Consider the following 18,776-nt stretch of genomic DNA (forward strand, 5'->3'; position numbering starts at 1 on the left):
TTACTTTAAAATAAGATATGTGCAGTGTGCATAGGGATTTTTTCATAGTTTTTTTTTATAGTCCAGCCCTTCAACGGTCTGAGGGACAGTGAACTGGCCCCCTGTATAAAAAGTTTGGGGACCCCTGGCTTAGTGAGTGTCTACCATGTTCAGAGTGTTGCTAGGATGCCATTGAAAAATTGAAGTAGTGGTGGAGATAAAACAGACCGAGATGATAAAGGAGTCCATCATCATCTCCAAGGAGATAAAGCCCTGTGGGTCAAGGTGGTCAGTAAGCAGTGCAGAGTGAGATTGGAGGAAGCGGGAGGAAGTAGAACTCATGGTCTGGGAAGATGAATACTTTGGCATTTGGAGAAGGGGTTATTTTTGGGGAGTGTGTGTTGAGTGGTAGTGGTAAACATATGAGGGGTACAAGTCCATATGGTGTGGTAAGAAGCCTGTGGTTGAAAAGTCCCCTGTAGACAGTGATGGACCTGGTATGCCAGTAGGAGGAATCTGAACTGTGTTGTTCAGAAATGGTGATATAGGGAGGAAACTGACAAAATTAGGGAGGCTGTGATGTATAGAAAATACTGTTTTAGAGAAAATCTGGAGATGGTATGTAGGATGTCTTTGAAGGAAAGGAAGACCAATGAGGAGATATCACAGAAGTTTGCTGTCAGATTTCTTTTTCTAATCCATTCAAACATGGGGGGCCTCAGATTAAGTTTCTGAGTCACAGCTTTGATCTCATCACTCTTCTGCTCAACTGCCCTTTGTAGTTCCCTGTGCCTTGCAGAGTGGTTCTTTCCCTGGCTTTGGGGTTCCCACCCCTCCAGCATTTTCTCCACCTCCTCTCTTTCAGGAACCAACCATTGGCTCTCACAAAAAGTTTTCATTTCCACCACTGCGGGTAGGATTCTAATAATTGAAAATTCATGCAACCTTCATCAGACTTATAGTATTTTTCCTGGCTCTCAGCTGAAAGTGCTCTCACCTTCCTCCCCCAAACTTTCCTAATACTGTCTGTATTGTTCATGTAGACATGATTTCTTCTGTAGCTGCTGAAATGGTTTATTAGTGTGCATATTGCTGTTTGTTTTGTCTGTCTAGTAGTAGTCTTCTTAAGGACACTGTGCTTGATATTTTTGTAGGTGGCTACAGCCATAATATTTGCATTAGTACTGCTCCCCATTCATGGTACTTTGAACATGATAATATCCACTGAACTTTGATTTTATTTAAACCTGCCAAATAACCAGGCAGATTATGCAAGATACTCAGGACTCGGGAGGATCCCAGCTTTCACCATGGTGGTGGGCATTGCATGTGTAGATTCAGGAAGAACTTTTGTTTCTAGTTTCCTTGTCCCCTTCTGGAGGTGGGCTTCCAATAACCACAGAAGAGAGAGATATGTTTTCTTTCTTGATTTATGTTGGACAGTGGATCCCTCCTACAAAGGAGCCCTTTCTCTAAAGGGAATAGTCTAGTTTCTTGTGTCTTGAGATTACTGTCTCTGAAAACCAGGATACAATGTTAACTAAGTTAAAACTTTTTTATCCCAACTATCCAGAAATAAGTTAGAAATGGATGCCTATATTTTGCTGTTAAGAAGGTCAAAAGACTTCTGAAGCAAAATTAGCATTATGTGGATCAGAGAAATAATTGCAAGCATAGGTTAACGGAGACTAAAGGCTGCAAAACTGGCAGGAGTATAAAGCACTTGCTTCTTAGATTAGTTTCCTCCCTCCTCCACGGTCACCAGGCTGGTGGCCATTGAGGTCATGGCTAAAAGAGATGTTGGATGGCTTTAAGCTTTTTCACAGGGAGCGTAGTGCACCAGTTCTCAAGTAATGTTAACCTTTATTAATTTATAAGGGGTAACAGATTGTTGGGATTCTAGATAGGGTAAATCTTCTCTGTGTGCTATGCAAAGAAAGGGACAAAAATTAATAAGATAAGCAATAGAGCTAAGAAAAATGTTCAAAAGAGCAAACATTTTAGGCTCTCAGTTACTGTAGAGGCACTTATATGGAAATAGTTGATTTGCTAATTAGAAAACATCCTTGCCTGTCATTAAATTAATTATCCTAAGGAATTCTGCTGGGCAACATTTAGTCTAGTTGTAATTATTGTGTGCCCTTGAAAGCAATAAACTGCACTTTTAGAATAAAAATTTATAATTTAGACATGTGTGATTTACTCAGACATTTTCTATCATGAGAGGTTGATAAGGGGTTACAGTTTGATTTTTTGAAAAAGTTTTATCCACCTTGTCATAAATTGTAATGAATTCTTAATGTATTTGTAGATCTGAGAACTCTTTGGAGATTATTACTGTTTAAATATGTTTTTTTTTGTTTTTTTTTGTTCTTTTTCTTAGATAAAAAGAGACAGGAAGGGAGAAAGAGAGGAAGAGAGATGAGAAGCATCAACTCAGTTTCTTCACTTTAGTTCATTGATTGATCTCATGTGTGCCTTGACTGGGGGACTCAAGCTGAGTCAGTGACCACTTGCTCAAACCAGCAACCTTGGGCTTCAAGCCGGTGACCTTTGGGCTCAAGCCAGTTACCTTGAGATCATGTAGATGATTCCGAGCTCAAGCTAGTGACCCTGCACTCAGGTTGGCAAGCTCGCGCTCAAGCCAGCTACCTCAGGGTTTTGAACCAGGTACCTCAGCCTTCTGGGTCTAGCTAGCTCTATCCAATATACCACCATAGGTCAGGCAAGAAGTTTTTTAAAGGTTATCTTTTTGGATTACCATGGACCTTAAATAATTTTTTTAGGAGAATGAACATCATGTGATTTAATACAGTGGAAAAACTTTTCTGCCATAAACTGAGATACCACGTTCAAATAAAAACTATTATTCATGCAGTCACCCTATATCTCCCATTTTCCCTTGCAGAGAACACTGGTTAACAAGTATAGTGAAAGAACTCATCCCATATACCCAGTAATCTGCAGATAACAGCAATTATGTGAAAAAGTACAGTGAACTAAAACGAGGAGCTGATCCTGTCAAGGAGAACTTGGCTGGCCTTGACTAGCCTTTGGTGGGCAACATGCTTCAGTCTCGGGAACCTATCCTGCAGAGGCCAGTTCCTGCATCAAAGCCCCCATGCAACACTAGGACCTGGGCACTCTCCAGCTGGGTGATGCTGGGCATGCTACCTAAAGCTCTGTGCTTTGGTTCCCTTATTTGTCAGTGGGGCTAAGTAGTTCCCACCTCCAAAGGCTGTTGTGAGAAGTAAAGGAGTTGCTCCTGTAAAGTGCTCTTACATAATAACTCGTAATTACATAGTTTTTCACTCATCAATCCTTTTATTCTCTCACTTATTCATTCAACCCCATTCTGTTGTGCACTTGCTGTTGGGCTTGCTAGAGAGACTGGCATTAGAGGTACAGCAGACTGACAGGCAAGATGCCTGTCCAATAGGAGCTTATAGTCTCAGGGGCAGAGACATAAATAAGTAAGCTAATTAACAAGTTCAGGTACTAGGAAGTGCTAACAAGACAGTTGATAGGGAAGTGTAGTGACTGTGATGGGAAAAGAGCCCTACATGAGCTATGGTGGCTGGAGTGGCTCCTGGGGGGTGACATTTGATCTGAGAGACCTGAATGACAGAAGATTGATAGCTCTCATTAAAATAAAGTTGTTCTCTGTGTTTGTGGCTCTCTCCATATTCTTATTTTAAAATCTTTTAACATTAGTATAAAATCCTTTCCAGCAGGACAGCACAGATCTCCCACCAGCACATGACTGTTCAGAAGTCCAATGTCTCAGAGCTCGTTTTCCCCACACTTCATCTGGACAGTACCCAGATCTGCCTGCCTCTAGGTCTCTCTGCCTCGGCCCCAGCTGGACACTCACCCACCTTGTTGTGCCTCAGTTTTTGGAAGAGCCTAACTCTGTTGTTCCCCACGGACAGAAAGTACAGGACTGGGTTGAGGCAGCTGCTCACACTCACGAGAGGCCTCCATATCTTGTAGGCCATGCTGGCCACCATCAGAAGCTGGCAGTCCTGGGAAGTCAGGAAGCGGAGCATGAGGTAGAAGGAGCGTGTGACGTGGAAGGGCACGAAGCAGAGGGTGAAGAGGCTGCACACCAGCAGTATGGTTCGGATGGACTTGGCCCGTGCTGCACTGCCCATCCTCTCGAGGGTGTCCTCTGGCTTGGTCAAGCTCCTGACCATCAGTGAGTAGCACACCAATATGACCAAGGAGGGAAGGACGAAGCCAGACAATGTCAGAACCATACCGTACGCAAAAAACTGATCAAAATGCTTCGGACTGGTCATGTCGTAGCAGACCACCTGGCCATCAATATAGTCCGTGTGGGAGAATCCCAGTGTGGGTAGCAGCTGGAGGACCACCAGGGCCCAGGTGGCAGCCGTACCCAGCAGAGCGTGCCGGCGGGTCCGGTAGGGCAGGGAGCTCAAGGGGTGGCACACGCCCAGGAAACGATGTACGGAGATGCAGGTCAGCAGCAGGATGCTGCTGTAGAGGTTGGTGTAGAACAGGAAGCGCACCAGCTTGCAGAGCAGTTCCCCAAAGGGCCACCTGTCACCCAAGGAGTAGGTGATGATGAGGAAGGGCAGCGTCAGCACATAAAGCAGATCGGCCACCATCAGGTTCACCAGGTAGATGGTGGCACAGCTCCAGCGCTTGGTTTGGCACCAGGAGAGCCATAAGACAGTGCCATTTAGAGGAAGTCCTAGCATGAAGATGATAGTGTAGGTCAGGGAGAGGTAGATTTGCTTGTAGTCCTCGGAGAGCCGGCAGAATTCTTCCTTTGAAGTGTTCGTACCCAGGTTCTTCATCTGGGAGGTGCCCTCTGGGAGCACAGCTGCTCCCACTCCTGCTTCCCCTGGGAGGAGACAAAATGGACAGTCTAGCATCGTGACCTCAGCTGGCTATTAGCGTCTGCCTGGACCTGGCATTCAACTCTGGGGGAGATGGGTGGTCCCACTACCTCCCGAAGTCTGGTCAGAGTCCTTGTTTGAGAGAGACCAGCTCTAGGAAAAAGGGAATTGAAACTCAAGGGTAAAGCGGTCGTCAACATGAGGACTTCTCAACTTACCCGGTCCAAAGGGCTGGCTCTGTCCTTGTATGCTCCTGCTCCAGACTGGGTTGTGTTGGGAAGCTCACGTGCATACGGCAGCAGGTAGGTGCTACTGTCATTTAAACGGCACACAGCCTCCAGTGCATGACTCTTCTGGCTAAAATCCTTTGCATAGAGTCAGGAAATCTCCGAGGGGTGATACTGCCTACAATCTGGTCCTAACCCCATTTACCATGGTGGAAAAGAAAGTGACCCATAGGGGTTAGGGAGGATTAGGGAAAGCACAGGTTTTGCCTACCGGCTTTCCTGGAGGATTTTGATTTGTATCTCTTTCAGGATTTATTAACTGCATATTTGAATGCTGAGGCTGATTTGCTTATTAACCATCTCAGCATCCCTAATGGCCAAGAAAAACCTGAACCATGAAGCCAGGTGCAGTGCCTTTCTTATTCCTGTCCCTGTGGACCAAGCAGATCCAACAGGCAGGTCCACGTGGCTGAAGAGGCTGTGTGTGGAGCCTGCACATTTTGTCACATTGGGAAGCCAGCCAATAAGCGTGGAGCCTACAGAGATGGGATGGAAATATTTCTAGGGCTTAACATTCAGAAGGATGAGTTAATACACAACCTCCAGCTCTATGACTCCTCTGGCTAAAATCCTTTGCATAGAGTCAGGAAATCTCCAAAGGATGGGATGAAAATTTTAAGATAGGCAGTTTTTAGATACATTGAATGTTGATTGTAAACTTGTAACATAGAATTTTATTAAAAACAAAAGGAACAGAGACCTCATTCACTTAGTCAATAAACATTTATTGAGCATCCCTTGAGTTGGGCACTGGGACTACAGAGATGAATAAAACAGACATTGCTTTCCAGGATCTCACAGTCTGGCAGGGAATACAGAAGCAGATAAAGCTAATGGAAATACAATGTGAAAATGGTCAAAATGCTGTGAAGAGCAGCAGGCCGTGGAGTTCTCCTGAGGGGGTGGAGTGAATGCGTCCTGGACCAGGTGTCCCTTGAGCTGCTTGGGAGGACAAAGGGGAGCTGATGAGGCAGAGAAGGGTGGGGAACATTCCTTGCTGGGCAGTGCACAGGGAGCTGGAGGGGAAGGGCCCAGTGTGTCTGGATGGCAAGAGAGCCAGCGTGAGGCATGAACATCAAGTATGCCACCATAAGGAGGGTGGAGATCTGTAAGCAGGATGGTGAGGGAAGATAACCCCAGCAACAAGGGACTGGGCCTCGGGCTGAGACTGAGCAGGGCTGTAGCAGTGTGTGCTCAGTACCCCGTGCAAGGCCAGGCAGGGTGGATGGAGAGGAGAGACCTGACCCCAGCGATGCTGCTGAGGCAGGAGTGAGGACTGGACACAGAGCATGAGCCAGAGGAGCGGTTGAGGGTGTCCTTGAGGCTGGGTGGGCAGTGAGGCCAGCGCCTGAGCTGAAGCCTGGAACTTGAAGGCTGCTGCTGGTGTCCGTAACTGTGAGGGTAGTGGCTGCCTGTGCTGCAGCCCGCCAAGGGCTGACACCTGGCCGACTGTCTTTAAGATCCACATGACTGGGAGAGTGAAGCTTTTTGGCTGGGTAAGTAAAGGGCACATAGTTTACATTCATTTTGTTCCCTGTAATCCTTCCTGTGGGAGGCTGGCAGAGACTTAGTTATTTCCAGCGAGCTGTCCTCCTGGCTCAGTGTGGGTTCTCAGAGGGAAGCCGAGACGGAACCAGCCTGGCTGAGCCATGGCTCAGCCCAACGTTTCACATTTGTAGTGTATTTAATCCCCAGAATAACCCTGTGGATGAAGTGTTTTGACCCGGTTTCACTGATGAGGGTCAGAGCAGACACCCCTGTGGGGCTCACTGTACCCTCTAATCTAGCGGGCTCACTCCTGTTGGACACCATGTCTCCAAACCTGATGGAATGGTTGATGTGGTAAAACCACTCAAATCCTGCTCTGCCAGAGCTACTGGGACAGTCTGAAATAAATCACCTGGTGTCTCTCAGCCAGGGACTCCTCAGCTGTCTAATGGGGCAGTCTCTCTGACGAGTCTGCTCTGGAAATCAGTGAGGAGAGGCTCAGGCGCCATAGGCCTCCACAAAGGAGAAACCCAACACATTTTAATTCTCCGTGTCTTGGAGACTGTGGTGCCCAGCAAACCGGAGCTCTTTGGTTTATGTCAGAGGGTGGGAGGTCAAGTGAGGCCTTGCTGCCCGAACGCAGTTAAAGTTCACTTTTCTTCTGGGCTTTTACCTTCTGCTGTGTGTGGTCTGTCATCTACAAATTCAGAGGTTGAACCCCTAGCCCTCAGTGTGCATTTGGAGTAGGGAAGTAATTAAGGTTAAATGAGGTCAGAAGAGTGGGGCCCTAACTTGATAGAATTAGTATCTTTCTAATAAAGCACAGAGAGCTTGCTTTCTCACATGAGGACACAGTGAGAAGGAGGCCTGCAGGCTGGGAAGAGTTCTTACTGAAACTGAACCCTGTGGCTCTGGACCTTGGGCTTCCCCGTCTTCAGGACTGTGAGTATACATATCTGTTGGGTAAGCCATCCAGCCTGTGGTATTTTGTTATAGCAGCTTGCAGACTATGATACTTTCCATATACTTCCAGGCCTACCCAGTGTGGAGGGACAGTTTTTCATGAGAAGATGATCATTTTTAGGGCATAAGTGTAAGAGGACTACATATGTTCAGGCTAGTGCATCACTGAGGCTACTGTTATGGAGAAAGAAAGAGGGAGAAAAACTCAAGCCATTAAAGGGTTAATTCACTTGTGAAAAGCTATGATGATGTTGACCACCACCTCCTCTATGAAGCCTCTCTTCTCTAGCTTCTGTCATCCCTGGACTTTTTGCCTGTTTCCTTAGAGACATTCATTTCAATTCAGAATAGAAGGGCTATGTAGCTATTCACAGAATAAAGGAAAATACCCAGAGTGCAAGAGGAAGTTTCGGGGTTTAGAGAGAAGAGAATTTGGAGGACGGTTGCCAGACTGGATGAGATTCTGATACTTACATCATGTCTAGAAAGTGTGTGTATCTCATAATGCAGTTTTCCTTTTCTTTTTTAAATTTTATTTGAAAAATTAAATTTAACAGGGTGACATTGATCAATAAAAGTATGTAGGCTTCAGGTAGGATATATAGCATTTGAACTGTTGATTAGGTTGTGTGCCCATTACCCACAGTCAGATCACTCTCTGTCACTGCTCACTTGTCCTTTTAAGTTGCCTTTTCTTTCTTTCTTCTTTCTTTCCTCCCTCTCTCCCTTCCTTCCTTCCTTCCTTCCTTCCTTCCTTCCTTCCTTCCTTCCTTCCTTCCTTCCTTTCTTCCTCCCTCCCTCCCTCCCTCCCTCCCTCCCTCCCTCACTTCCTCCCTCCCTCCCTCACTTCCTCCCTCCCTTCTTTCCTTCCTTCATTCCCTCCCTCCCTCCCTCCCTCCCTCTCTTCCTTCCTTCCTTCTTTCTTTCCCTCCCTCCCTCCCTTCCTTCCTGACAGAGACAGAGTCAGAGAGAGGGACAGATGGGGACAGACAGACAGAAAGGGAGAGAGATGAGAAGCATCAGTTTTTCACAGAGGCACCTTAGTTGTTCATTGACTGCTTTCTTTTTTTTCTTTTTTTAAATGCTAAAAAAATTTTGTATTAGTCATTTCACAAAACATCTATTTTTGACATTTTACAAATTAAATTACACCGTCCAACAATGTCCCAATATTTTCTTCTTGTGAAGACAGTTTATATATATTTTTGCACCTGTAATATTTTTTATTTCCAGAAGACTTTTCAGAGAAACTGTATGACCCTCTACTTGAGATATTAGGTCTACTTGATCTATTTGTTTTTTTCCGTCTTCAATGTATACAGTCAGAATTGAGGTGTCATTTGCTGAGATACCAAATGTTTTCAAAGCTCATGAAATATTGTTATTTGGGGACAGGTTGAAAATAATTTCAGTAGGTAGAGTTCTCGTCTTCATTTTTCCTAGTCTGTAGAGATGAACTGCTCTGTTTATTGCCACAAGTATCTGAAATGGATCGATGATCTACATTGTAGGGTTTATTAATGAACCATCAATAGAACCTTCCATGGCCTTTCACCTTGAGTCTCCAGCATTTTTCACATCTTTAAATACCAGAACAGTCACCCTGCATCCTCCAGCACTCCTCCTTCCGGCCTCCATTGACTGCTTTCTTATATGTACCTTGACCAGGGGGCTACAGCAGAGCCAGTTACCTTTTGCTTAAACTGGTGACCTTGGGCTCAAGCCAGTGACCTTTGGGCTCAAGTCAGCAACCATGGGGTCATGTCTATGATCCCACATTCAAGCTGGTGAGCCTGAGCTCAAGCCGGATGAGCCGGATGAGCTCATGCTCAAGCCGATGACATCAGGGTTTTGAACCTGGGTCCTCTGCAGCCCAGTCCAATGCTCTATCCACTGCACCATTGCCTGATCAGGCTGTTACCATTTCTCGTTTTTATTTTTTTATTTTTTATTTTTTACAGAGACAGAGAGAGAGAGTCAGAGAGAGGGATAGATAGGGACAGACAGAAAGGAACAGAGAGAGATGAGAAGCATCAATCATCAGTTTTTCATTGTGGCACCTTAGTTGTTCATTGATTGCTTTCTCATATGTGCCTTGACCATGGGGCTACAGCAGACTGAGTGACCCCTTGCTTGAGCCAGCAACCCCAAGCTGGTGAGCTTTTTGCTCAAACCAGATGAGCTCGTGCTCAAGCTGGCACCTCAGGGTCTCGAACCTGTGTCCTCTGCATCCCAGTCCGACGCTCTATCCACTGTACTACCGTTTGGTCAGGCTAAGTTACCATTTCTTTAAGAACTTTAAAAAAGACTGACACAATTTAGAGTTGGTATTTGTTTCTTTTAAATGGGCTCAGTGAGGAGGTGGGCCTTAAGAAATAAATGAAGCAAAAATCCAGACAGACTCTGTGGTTTAAATGGGCATGATGGCTTCTGACCTTGAACCCAGTGTTCTTCCCACTGCATGCCTCCAAGAGCCTGGCCTGTTTCTGGGCCCCTGCTGAATAGTAAGTCATCTCAGGAGCAGCAACCTCTGAATACCATGATGGGCATCTTCCAAAGGGGAAATGGAGGTCTTTGTTATTTTTATGTTCTGAAATAGTTATCACTTCTCAGGGAAATGACATAGCTAAGATGAAAGAACTGTTCTCTCTTTAACAAGTATTTGTGATACATATTTCCAAGGTTCAGAAAAGGGAAAAGTTATAAATAAATCTGAGTGGCAACAAAATGATACTGCCTTTTCATTGTAGAGGAGTGGTTGGGCCAAAAATTTTGGGAAAAAGGAATGGGCATTGCTTATTTTCATTTTAAAAAATGCCACTGTTGTATCATGTGTTTAAGTACAGTGTGTCCGTAAAGTCATAGTGCACTTTTGACTGGTCATAGGAAAGCAACAAAAGATGATAGAAATGTGAAATCCACACCAAATAAAAGGAAAACCCTCCCAGTTTCTGTAGGATGATGTGGCAGCATGTGTGCATGTGCAGATGATGACGTAACACCGTGTATACAGCGGAGCAGCCCATAGCCATGCCAGTCAAGATGTGGACGGTACAGAGGAAAGTTCAGTGTGTTCTGTGGCTTGCTAAATTCAAATCCGTGACCAAAGTGCAACATGAATATTGGTGCATTTATAATGAAGTGCCATCACATGGAATAACATTACTCGGTGGGATAAGCAGTTGAAGGAAACAGGCAGTTAGGTGGAGAAACCCCGTTCTGGTAGGCCATCAGTCAGTGACGAGTCTGTAGAGGCTCTATGGGATAGCTTCCTAAGGAGCCCTAAATAATCTGTGCAGGAGCCCACATCGAACTGCACTGAATAGGTATGAAACTGGGAGAGTTTTCCTTTTATTTGGTGCAGATTTCACATTTCTTTTTTTTTTTTTTAATAAATTTTTATTAATGGTAATGGGATGACATTAATAAATCAGGGTACATATATTCAAAGAAAACATGTCTAGGTTATTTTGTCATCAAATTATGTTGCAAACCCCTCGCCCAAAGTCAGATTGTCCTCCGTCACCCTCTATCTAGTTCTCTGTGTCCCTCCCCCTCCCCCTAACTCTCTCCCTCCCTCCCTCCCATGTCCTCCCTCCCCCCCCACCCTTGGTAACCACCACACTCTTGTCCATGTCTCTTAGTCTCATTTTTATGTTCCACCAATGTATGGAACCATGTAGTTCTTGTTTTTTTCTGATTTACTTATTTCACTCCTTATAATGTTATCAAGATCCCACCATTTTGCTGTAAATGATCTGATGTCATCATTTCTTATTGCTGAGTAGTATTCCATAGTGTATATGTGCCACATCTTCTTTATCCAGTCTTCTATTGAAGGGCTTTTTGGTTGTTTCCATGTCTTGGCCACTGTGAACAGTGCTGCAATGAACATGGGGCTACATGTGTCTTCACGTATCAATGTTTCTGAGGTTTTGGGGTATATACCCAGTAGAGGGATTGCTGGGTCATAAGGTAGTTCTATTTGCAGTTTTTTGAGGAACCACCATACTTTCCTCCATAATGGTTGTACTACTTTACAGTCCCACCAACAGTGAATGAGGGTTCCTTTTTCTCCACAGCCTCTCCAACATTTGCTATTACCCGTCTTGTTGATAATAGCTAATCTAACAGGAGTGAGGTGGTATCTCATTGTAGTTTTGATTTGCATTTCTCTAATAACTAATGAAGCTGAGCATCTTTTCATATATCTGTTGTCCATTTGTATCTCTTCCTGGGAGAAGTGTCTGTTCATGTCCTCTTCCCATTTTTTTATTGGATTGTTTGTTTGTTTGTTGTTGAGTTTTATGAGTTCTTTGTAAATTTTGGATATTAGGCCCTTATCTGAGCTGTCGTTTGAAAATATCAGTTCCCATATAGTTGGCTGTCTGTTTATTTTGATATCAGTTTCCCTTGCTGAGCAAAAACTTTTAATTCTGATGTAGTCCCATTCATTTATCTTTGCCTTCACTTCTCTTGCCATTGGAGTCAAGTTCATAAAATGTTCTTTAAAACCGAGGTCCATGATTTTAGTACCTATATCTTCTTCTATGTACTTTATTGTTTCAGGTCTTATATTTAGGTCTTTGATCCATTTTGAATTAATTTTAGTACACGGGGACAGGCTGTAGTCGAGTTTCATTCTTTTGCATGTGGCTTTCCAGTTTTCCCAACACCATTTGTTGAAGAGGCTTTCTTTTCTCCATTGTGTGTTGTTGGCCCCTTTATCAAAGATTATTTGACCATATATATGTGGTTTTATTTCTGGGCTTTCTATTCTGTTCCATTGGTCTGAGTGTCTATTTTTCTGCCAATACCATGCTGTTTTGATTATCGTGGCCCTATAATATAGTTTAAAGTCAGGTATTGTAATGCCCCCAGCTTCATTCTTTTTCCTTAGGATTGTTTTGGCTATTCGGGGTTTTTATAGTTCCATATAAATCTGATGATTTTTTGTTCCATTTCTTAAAAAAATCTCATAGGGATTTTGATGGGAATTGCATTAAATTTGTATATTGCTTTGGGTAATATGGCCATTTTGATTATATTTATTCTTCCTATCCAAGAACAAGGAATATTTTTCCATCTCATTGTATCTTTTTCGATTTCCCTTAACAATGCTTTGTAATTTTCATTATATAGGTCCTTTACGTTCTTTGTTATGTTTATTCCTAGGTATTTTATTTTTTTTGTTGCAATCGTGAAGGGGATTATTTTTTTGAGTTCGTTTTCTAATATTTCATTGTTGGCATATAGAAAGGCTATGGACTTTTGTATGTTAATTTTGTATCCTGCGACCTTACTGTATTGGTTTATTGTTTCTAATAATCTTTTTGTGGAGTCCTTCGGGTTTTCGATGTATAGGATCATATCATCAGCAAAAAGTGATAGCTTTACTTCTTCTTTTCCGATATGGATGCCTTTTATTTCTTTGTCTTGTCTGATTGCTCTGGCCAGAACTTCTAGCACCACGTTGAATAAGAGTGGACAGAGTGGACAACCCTGTCTTGTTCCTGATTTAAGGTGGAAAGTCCTCAGTTTTATGCCGTTTAATAGGATGTTGGCTGATGGTTTATCATATATGGCCTTTATCATGTTGAGATATTTTCCTTCTATACCCATTTTGTTGAGAGTCTTAAACATAAAATTGTGTTGTATTTTATCAAAAGCCTTTTCTGCATCTATTGATAAGATCATGTGGTTTTTGTTCTTTGTTTTGTTGATATGGTGTATTACGTTGACCGTTTTGTGTATGTTGAACCATCCTTGAGATTCTGGGATGAATCCCACTTGATCATAATGTATTATTTTTTTAATATGTTGTTGTATTCGGTTTGCCAGTATTTTGTTTAGTATTTTAGCATCTGTATTCATTAGAGATATTGGTCTGTAGTTTTCTTTCTTTGTTCCCTCCTTGCCAGGTTTTGGTATGAGGGTTATGTTGGCCTCATAAAATGTGTTTGGAAGTATTGCTTCTTCTTCAATTTTTTGGAAGACTTTGAGTAGAATAGGAACCAAGTCTTCTTTGAATGTTTGATAGAATTCACTAGTATAACCGTCTGGGCCTGGACTTTTATTTTTGGGGAGGTTTTTAATAGTTTTTTCTATTTCCTCCCTGCTGATTGGTCTGTTTAGGCTTTCTGCTTCTTCATGACTCAGTCTAGGAAGGTTGTATTGTTCTAGGAATTTATCCATTTCTTCTAGATTGTTGTATTTGGTGGCATATAATTTTTCATAGTATTCTACAATAATTCTTTGTATATCTATGATGTCTGTGGTGATCTCTCCTCTTTCATTCTGGATTTTATTTATTTGAGTCCTGTGTCTTTTTTCCTTGGTGAGTCTTGCCAAGGGTTTGTCAATTTTGTTGATCTTTTCAAAGAACCAGCTCCTTGTTTTATTGATTTTTTCTATAGTTTTTCTGTTCTCTATTTCATTTATTTCTGCTCTGATTTTTATTATCTCCTTTCTTCGGCTGGTTTTGGGTTGTCTTTGTTCTTCTTTTTCTAGTTCCTTAAGGTGTGAAGTTAAGTGGTTTACTTCGGCTCTCTCTTGTTTGTTCATATAGGCCTGAAGTGATATGAACTTTCCTCTTATTACTGCTTTTGCTGCATCCCAGAGATTCTGATATGTCGTATTTTCATTTTCATTTGTCTGTATATATCTTTTGATCTCTGCGCTTATTTCTTCTTTGACCCATTCATTTTTTAAAAGTATGTTGTTTAGTTTCCACATTTTTGTGGGTTTTTCCCCCTCTTTTTTGCAGTTGAATTCTAGTTTCAAGGCTTTATGATCAGAAAATATGCTTGGTACAATTTCAATTTTTCTAAATTTGCTGATATTGTCTTTGTGGCCCAACATATGGTCAATTCTTGAGAATGTTCCATGTACACTAGAGAAAAATGTATACTCTGTCGCTTTGGGATGAAGTGTCCTGTAGATGTCTATCATATCCAGGTGTTCTAGTATTTCGTTTAAGGCCACTATATCTTTATTGATTCTCTGTTTGGATGACCGATCTAGAGCCGTCAGCGGTGTATTGAGGTCTCCAAGTATGATTGTATTTTTGTTAGTTTTTGTTTTAAGGTCAATAAGTAGCTGTCTTATATATTTTGGTTCTCCTTGGTTTGGTGCATATATATTAAGGATTGTTATGTCTTCTTGATTCAACTTCCCCTTAATCATTATGAAATGACCATTTTTGTCTCTGAGTACTTTTTCTGTCTTGTAGTCAGCATTATTAGATATGAGTATTGCTATGCCTGCTTTTTTTTGGGTGTTGTTTGCTTGGAGTATTGTTTTCCAGCCTTTCACTTTGAATTTGTTTTTATCCTTGTTGCTTAGATGTGTTTCTTGTAGGCAGCATAGAGTTGGATTTTCTTTTTTAATCCATTCTGCTACTCTGTGTCTTTTTATTGGTAAGTTTAATCCATTTACATTTAGTGTAATTATTGACACTTGTGGGTTCCCTACTGCCATTTTATAAATTGCTTTCTGTTAGTTTTGTATCTAGTTTGATTCTTCTCTTTTGTTTTTCTATCATTTGTTTTTGTTTGTTTGTGTTCCATACTTCTTTCCTCTGTTGCTACCTTTTTTAAGTCAAGTGTTTTTGTGGTGGTTTTTTTAAGGGTGGTTACCATTAAGTAATGAAAAGGGTACCTACCATATTCATTGTAGTACCCTATCTTATAAGTATTTCTGCACTTCATCATCCTTTGCTACTGTTAATCTCCATCCTCTCCCCCCTTTTTTTCCTTTGTTGTCACAGTTTAAGTTTGGTTTTATTGTGTTCTTGGTGGAGCTGTTACTTGTGGTGTTGTTTTCTTTTGTTCTTTGAATCTGGTTGGAAAACCCCCTTTAGTATTTCCTGGAGTGGGGGCTTTCTGTTGATAAATTCTCTCATCTTTTCTGTATTTGTGAATGTTTTTATATCTCCTTCATACTTGAAGGATAGCTTTGATGGGTATAGTATTCTTGGCTGAAAGTTCCTCTCTTTCAGGGCTTTAAATATTGGGGACCACTCTCTTCTAGCTTGTAGAGTTTCTGCTGAGAAATCTGATGATAATCTAATAGGCCTTCCTTTATATGTTGTACTCTTCTTTTCCCTGGCTGCCTTGAGAATTTTTTCTTTGTCATTGGTTTGTGTCATCTTTATTATGATGTGCCTTGGAGTGGGTTTGTTGGGGTTAAGAAAACTTGGTGTTCTGTTTGCTTCTTGAATTTGAGGCTTTAGTTCCTTCCACAGGCTTGGGAAGTTCTCGTCTATTATTTGTTTGAGTATATTCTCCATTCCATTTTCTTTCTCTTCTCCCTCTGATATACCTATTATTCTTTTTTTTTTCTTTCTTTTTTTTTAATTAAATTTAATGCAGTGACATTGATAAATCAGGGTACATATGTTGAGAGAAAATATCTCTAGATTATTTTGACATTTGATTGTGCTGTATACCCCTCCTGCAAAGTTAAATTGCCTTCTGTCACCTTCTATCTGGTTTTCTTTGTGCCCCTCCCCTCCCCTAACCCCTCTCTCCTTCTTCACCCCCTCCCCCCTCCCCCAACCCCCCCGCCCCTGTTGCCATCACATTCTTGTTCATGTCTCTGAGTCTCGTTTTTATGTCCCTTCTATGTATGGATTCATCTCAGTTTTTTTTCTGATTTACTTATTTCACTCCGTATAATGTTATCAAGGTCCATCCATGTTATTGTAAATGATCCGATGTCATCACCTATTATTCTTATGTTATTCTTTCTGATGGAGTCAGACAATTCCTGTAGGGCTTTCTCGTTTTTTATTATTTTTGAGTCTCTTTCTTCTTCTCTCTGTTGTGCCTCAAGTTGTTTGTCTTCTATTTCACTAATCCTATCTTCAATCTGGGCTGTTCTGTTAGCTAAGCTTGTTACCTCGTTTTTCAGCTCGTGAATTGAATTTTTCATTTCTGTTTGATTTATTTTTACCACCCACTTTTTTTTTATTCATTTTAGAGAGCAGAGAGAAAGGGAGAGAGAGAGAGAGAGGAGAGAGAGACAGAGAGAGAAGTGGGGAGGAGCTGGAAATATCAACTCCCATATGTGCCTTGACCAGGCAAGCCCAGGGTTTTGAACCGGTGACCTCAGCATTTCCAGGTCGACGCTTTATCCACTGCGCCACCACAGGTCAGTGATTTGTTTTTATAGTTTCAATTTCCTTGGTAATATATTCTTTGTGTTCATTGAGTTGTTTTCTGATCTCCCTATATTGCCTTTCTGTGTTTTCTTGTATATCTCTGAGTATTTTGAAGATTTCTATTTTAAATTCTCTGTCATTTAGCTCCAAGGCTTCCAATATGTTAAGTCTTTTCTCCATAGATTTTTCCACATCTATTTGTGTTACCTCTCTTTCTTTTGTATCCATAATATTCGATTTCCTCTTTCTTATCGGCGTCTGAGGGTGGTCTTATTGATAGCACTAATTAGAATTAATAAAGAGTAAAAAGTAAAAAAAAAAATGTAAAATACCCCACAAAAAAAAAAAAACAGTAATAATTTATTATTTCCCCCTTTTTTTCTCTCTTCTCTTTCCCTCCTCTCCCCTCCTCAGGGTAATATCGTGCCTATAATGGAGGGCCTGATTTGGGGTGAAGAGTTCAAGGGGCAAAAAAAGGGAGTAGGGACCTACTAAATGCAAAAAAAAAAAAAAAAAGGAAGAAAATCTTAGACAAGCATAAGATGATTTGCTTGTAAGTGATGGTCAACTAAGAGATATAATGAGAGGGATAAGAGGGAACCAGAAAAAAGGACCAAAAAAGAATAATAAGGAAGAAAAAATAAAAATAATAAGTAAAAATCTGTTGTATTAAGTGGAGTGAAGACTAAATACAATGGAGACCTTGGGTTGGGAGGACCCAAAATGCCACAAAAATAAACAAACAAGAAAAAAACATAAAAACAAAAGCAAAAAAGAGAAATAAAGACAAAAAAAGCCTTGAGTCCCAAATTAACTAATTTGTTCGTGATTGAGGATTATATAGGAGGAAAGTAAAATGAGAAAAGAAAAAACGAATAGAAAGGAAAAAATAAGAAAAAGAGAAAAACGAAGGAAGAAATAAAATAGGAAGAGAAAAAAACAAAATAAAGCAAGACAAAAAACAAAAAAAAACAAAAGAGGAGAGAGTGAGAGTTAAGTGTTTTGGAGTATAACCTTAAAGGAGGGTGAGGATGAAGAAGAAAAATAAAATGCAATACTCATGGGTAGTGTAGTTCAAGGAAGGGGAAGCATAAGATGGGCAGAGAATAGAAGGACCGAGGTGGAGGAAATAAAGGCAAAAAGATAGAAGAAACAAACAACAACAACAACAACAAAAAATTAGTGGATCAAGTTGTAAAGTCTGTGGGTTTTTCTTGATTTTGAGAGGTTAACTTCTTCCTTTTTCTTTTCTCTCCCTCTTCCTGGTCGGTGACTCTGTACCCCAGGCTCTGCCCCTGTGTCACTCTTAGGTAGGGATTTGCAGTTGATGGGATTCTATGGCAATGTCATATAATTGGCTTTAGTCTTGCTGGAAGTAAAGGCTTGTTGGCGTTTGCAGGGTCCAACGATGAGAGAGTTTGCTTTCCTGGATTCTCTCTCCTAGTCCCCCCTTTCTGAATTAGCAGCCTGGTGATCCAGCTATAAGGCTGCAACTGCTTCTGCCTGGGGAGTAAGAGGCTCAAAGAGCTGGGAAATCCCCACTCTATCCCCACTCAGTGCAAGGCTTTGGGAAAGGCTCTGACAGTCAGGGCCTCCAGTGTAATCAGGCGGGGGTGGGAGTCAATTGTTGTCAAGGTGACTGTTCAGCGCCTATCATTTAGTTGGACTTCTCAACCCAGGCTTTCCACACTTTGTAGCCTGTTTTTGCAGGGAAGAAGAGGCACTAGTCTCTGCTTACGACTAGTGTAGTATAGACCTTATTATCTGCCAAGTCCTTCTTGTTAGCGTTTATCCCTGAATATGGAGGCTCTATCAATCAGAAGTTGCCCCCGCCCCTTTAGCGAGAGGCACTTAAAAGTATCACGCCTCTTGTCTTGGATCGCTGAACTGAGAGAGATCTTATCAATTAGAACCGAGGGTGCGCAGATTTCATGGGTTAAGCTAATTTCAGTGATTGGGTCGCAGCTGTTTCCGAAGGTATTTTAGGCTGCCTGCGCGCGCCCCTCCCCCAACGCTTGATTGTTAGCTTGA

The 18,776-nt window shown here is 41.8% G+C and overlaps 1 protein-coding gene and 1 pseudogene across 2 annotated transcripts in view; one reads left to right on the forward strand and one right to left on the reverse strand.

The window, feature by feature from the left end:
• Positions 1-18,776, forward strand: part of MFSD1 (major facilitator superfamily domain containing 1) — a 91,328-nt gene that overhangs the window by 54,761 nt on the left and 17,791 nt on the right. Inside the window, exon 17 of one of the 2 annotated variants that reach the window (XM_066259042.1) lies at positions 16,565-16,735. The exons of the other annotated variant lie outside the window; for it this stretch is intronic. Within the exon in view, the coding sequence (XP_066115139.1) occupies positions 16,565-16,735 (171 nt within the window). The remainder of the gene's footprint in view (positions 1-16,564; positions 16,736-18,776) is intronic. 2 annotated transcript variants of the gene reach the window in all.
• LOC136323768 (EKC/KEOPS complex subunit TPRKB pseudogene) lies at positions 8,692-9,220 on the reverse strand (annotated as a pseudogene).

The sequence above is a fragment of the Saccopteryx bilineata genome, chromosome 2 (genome assembly GCF_036850765.1).
Source record: "Saccopteryx bilineata isolate mSacBil1 chromosome 2, mSacBil1_pri_phased_curated, whole genome shotgun sequence".
NCBI lineage: Eukaryota > Metazoa > Chordata > Mammalia > Chiroptera > Emballonuridae > Saccopteryx > Saccopteryx bilineata.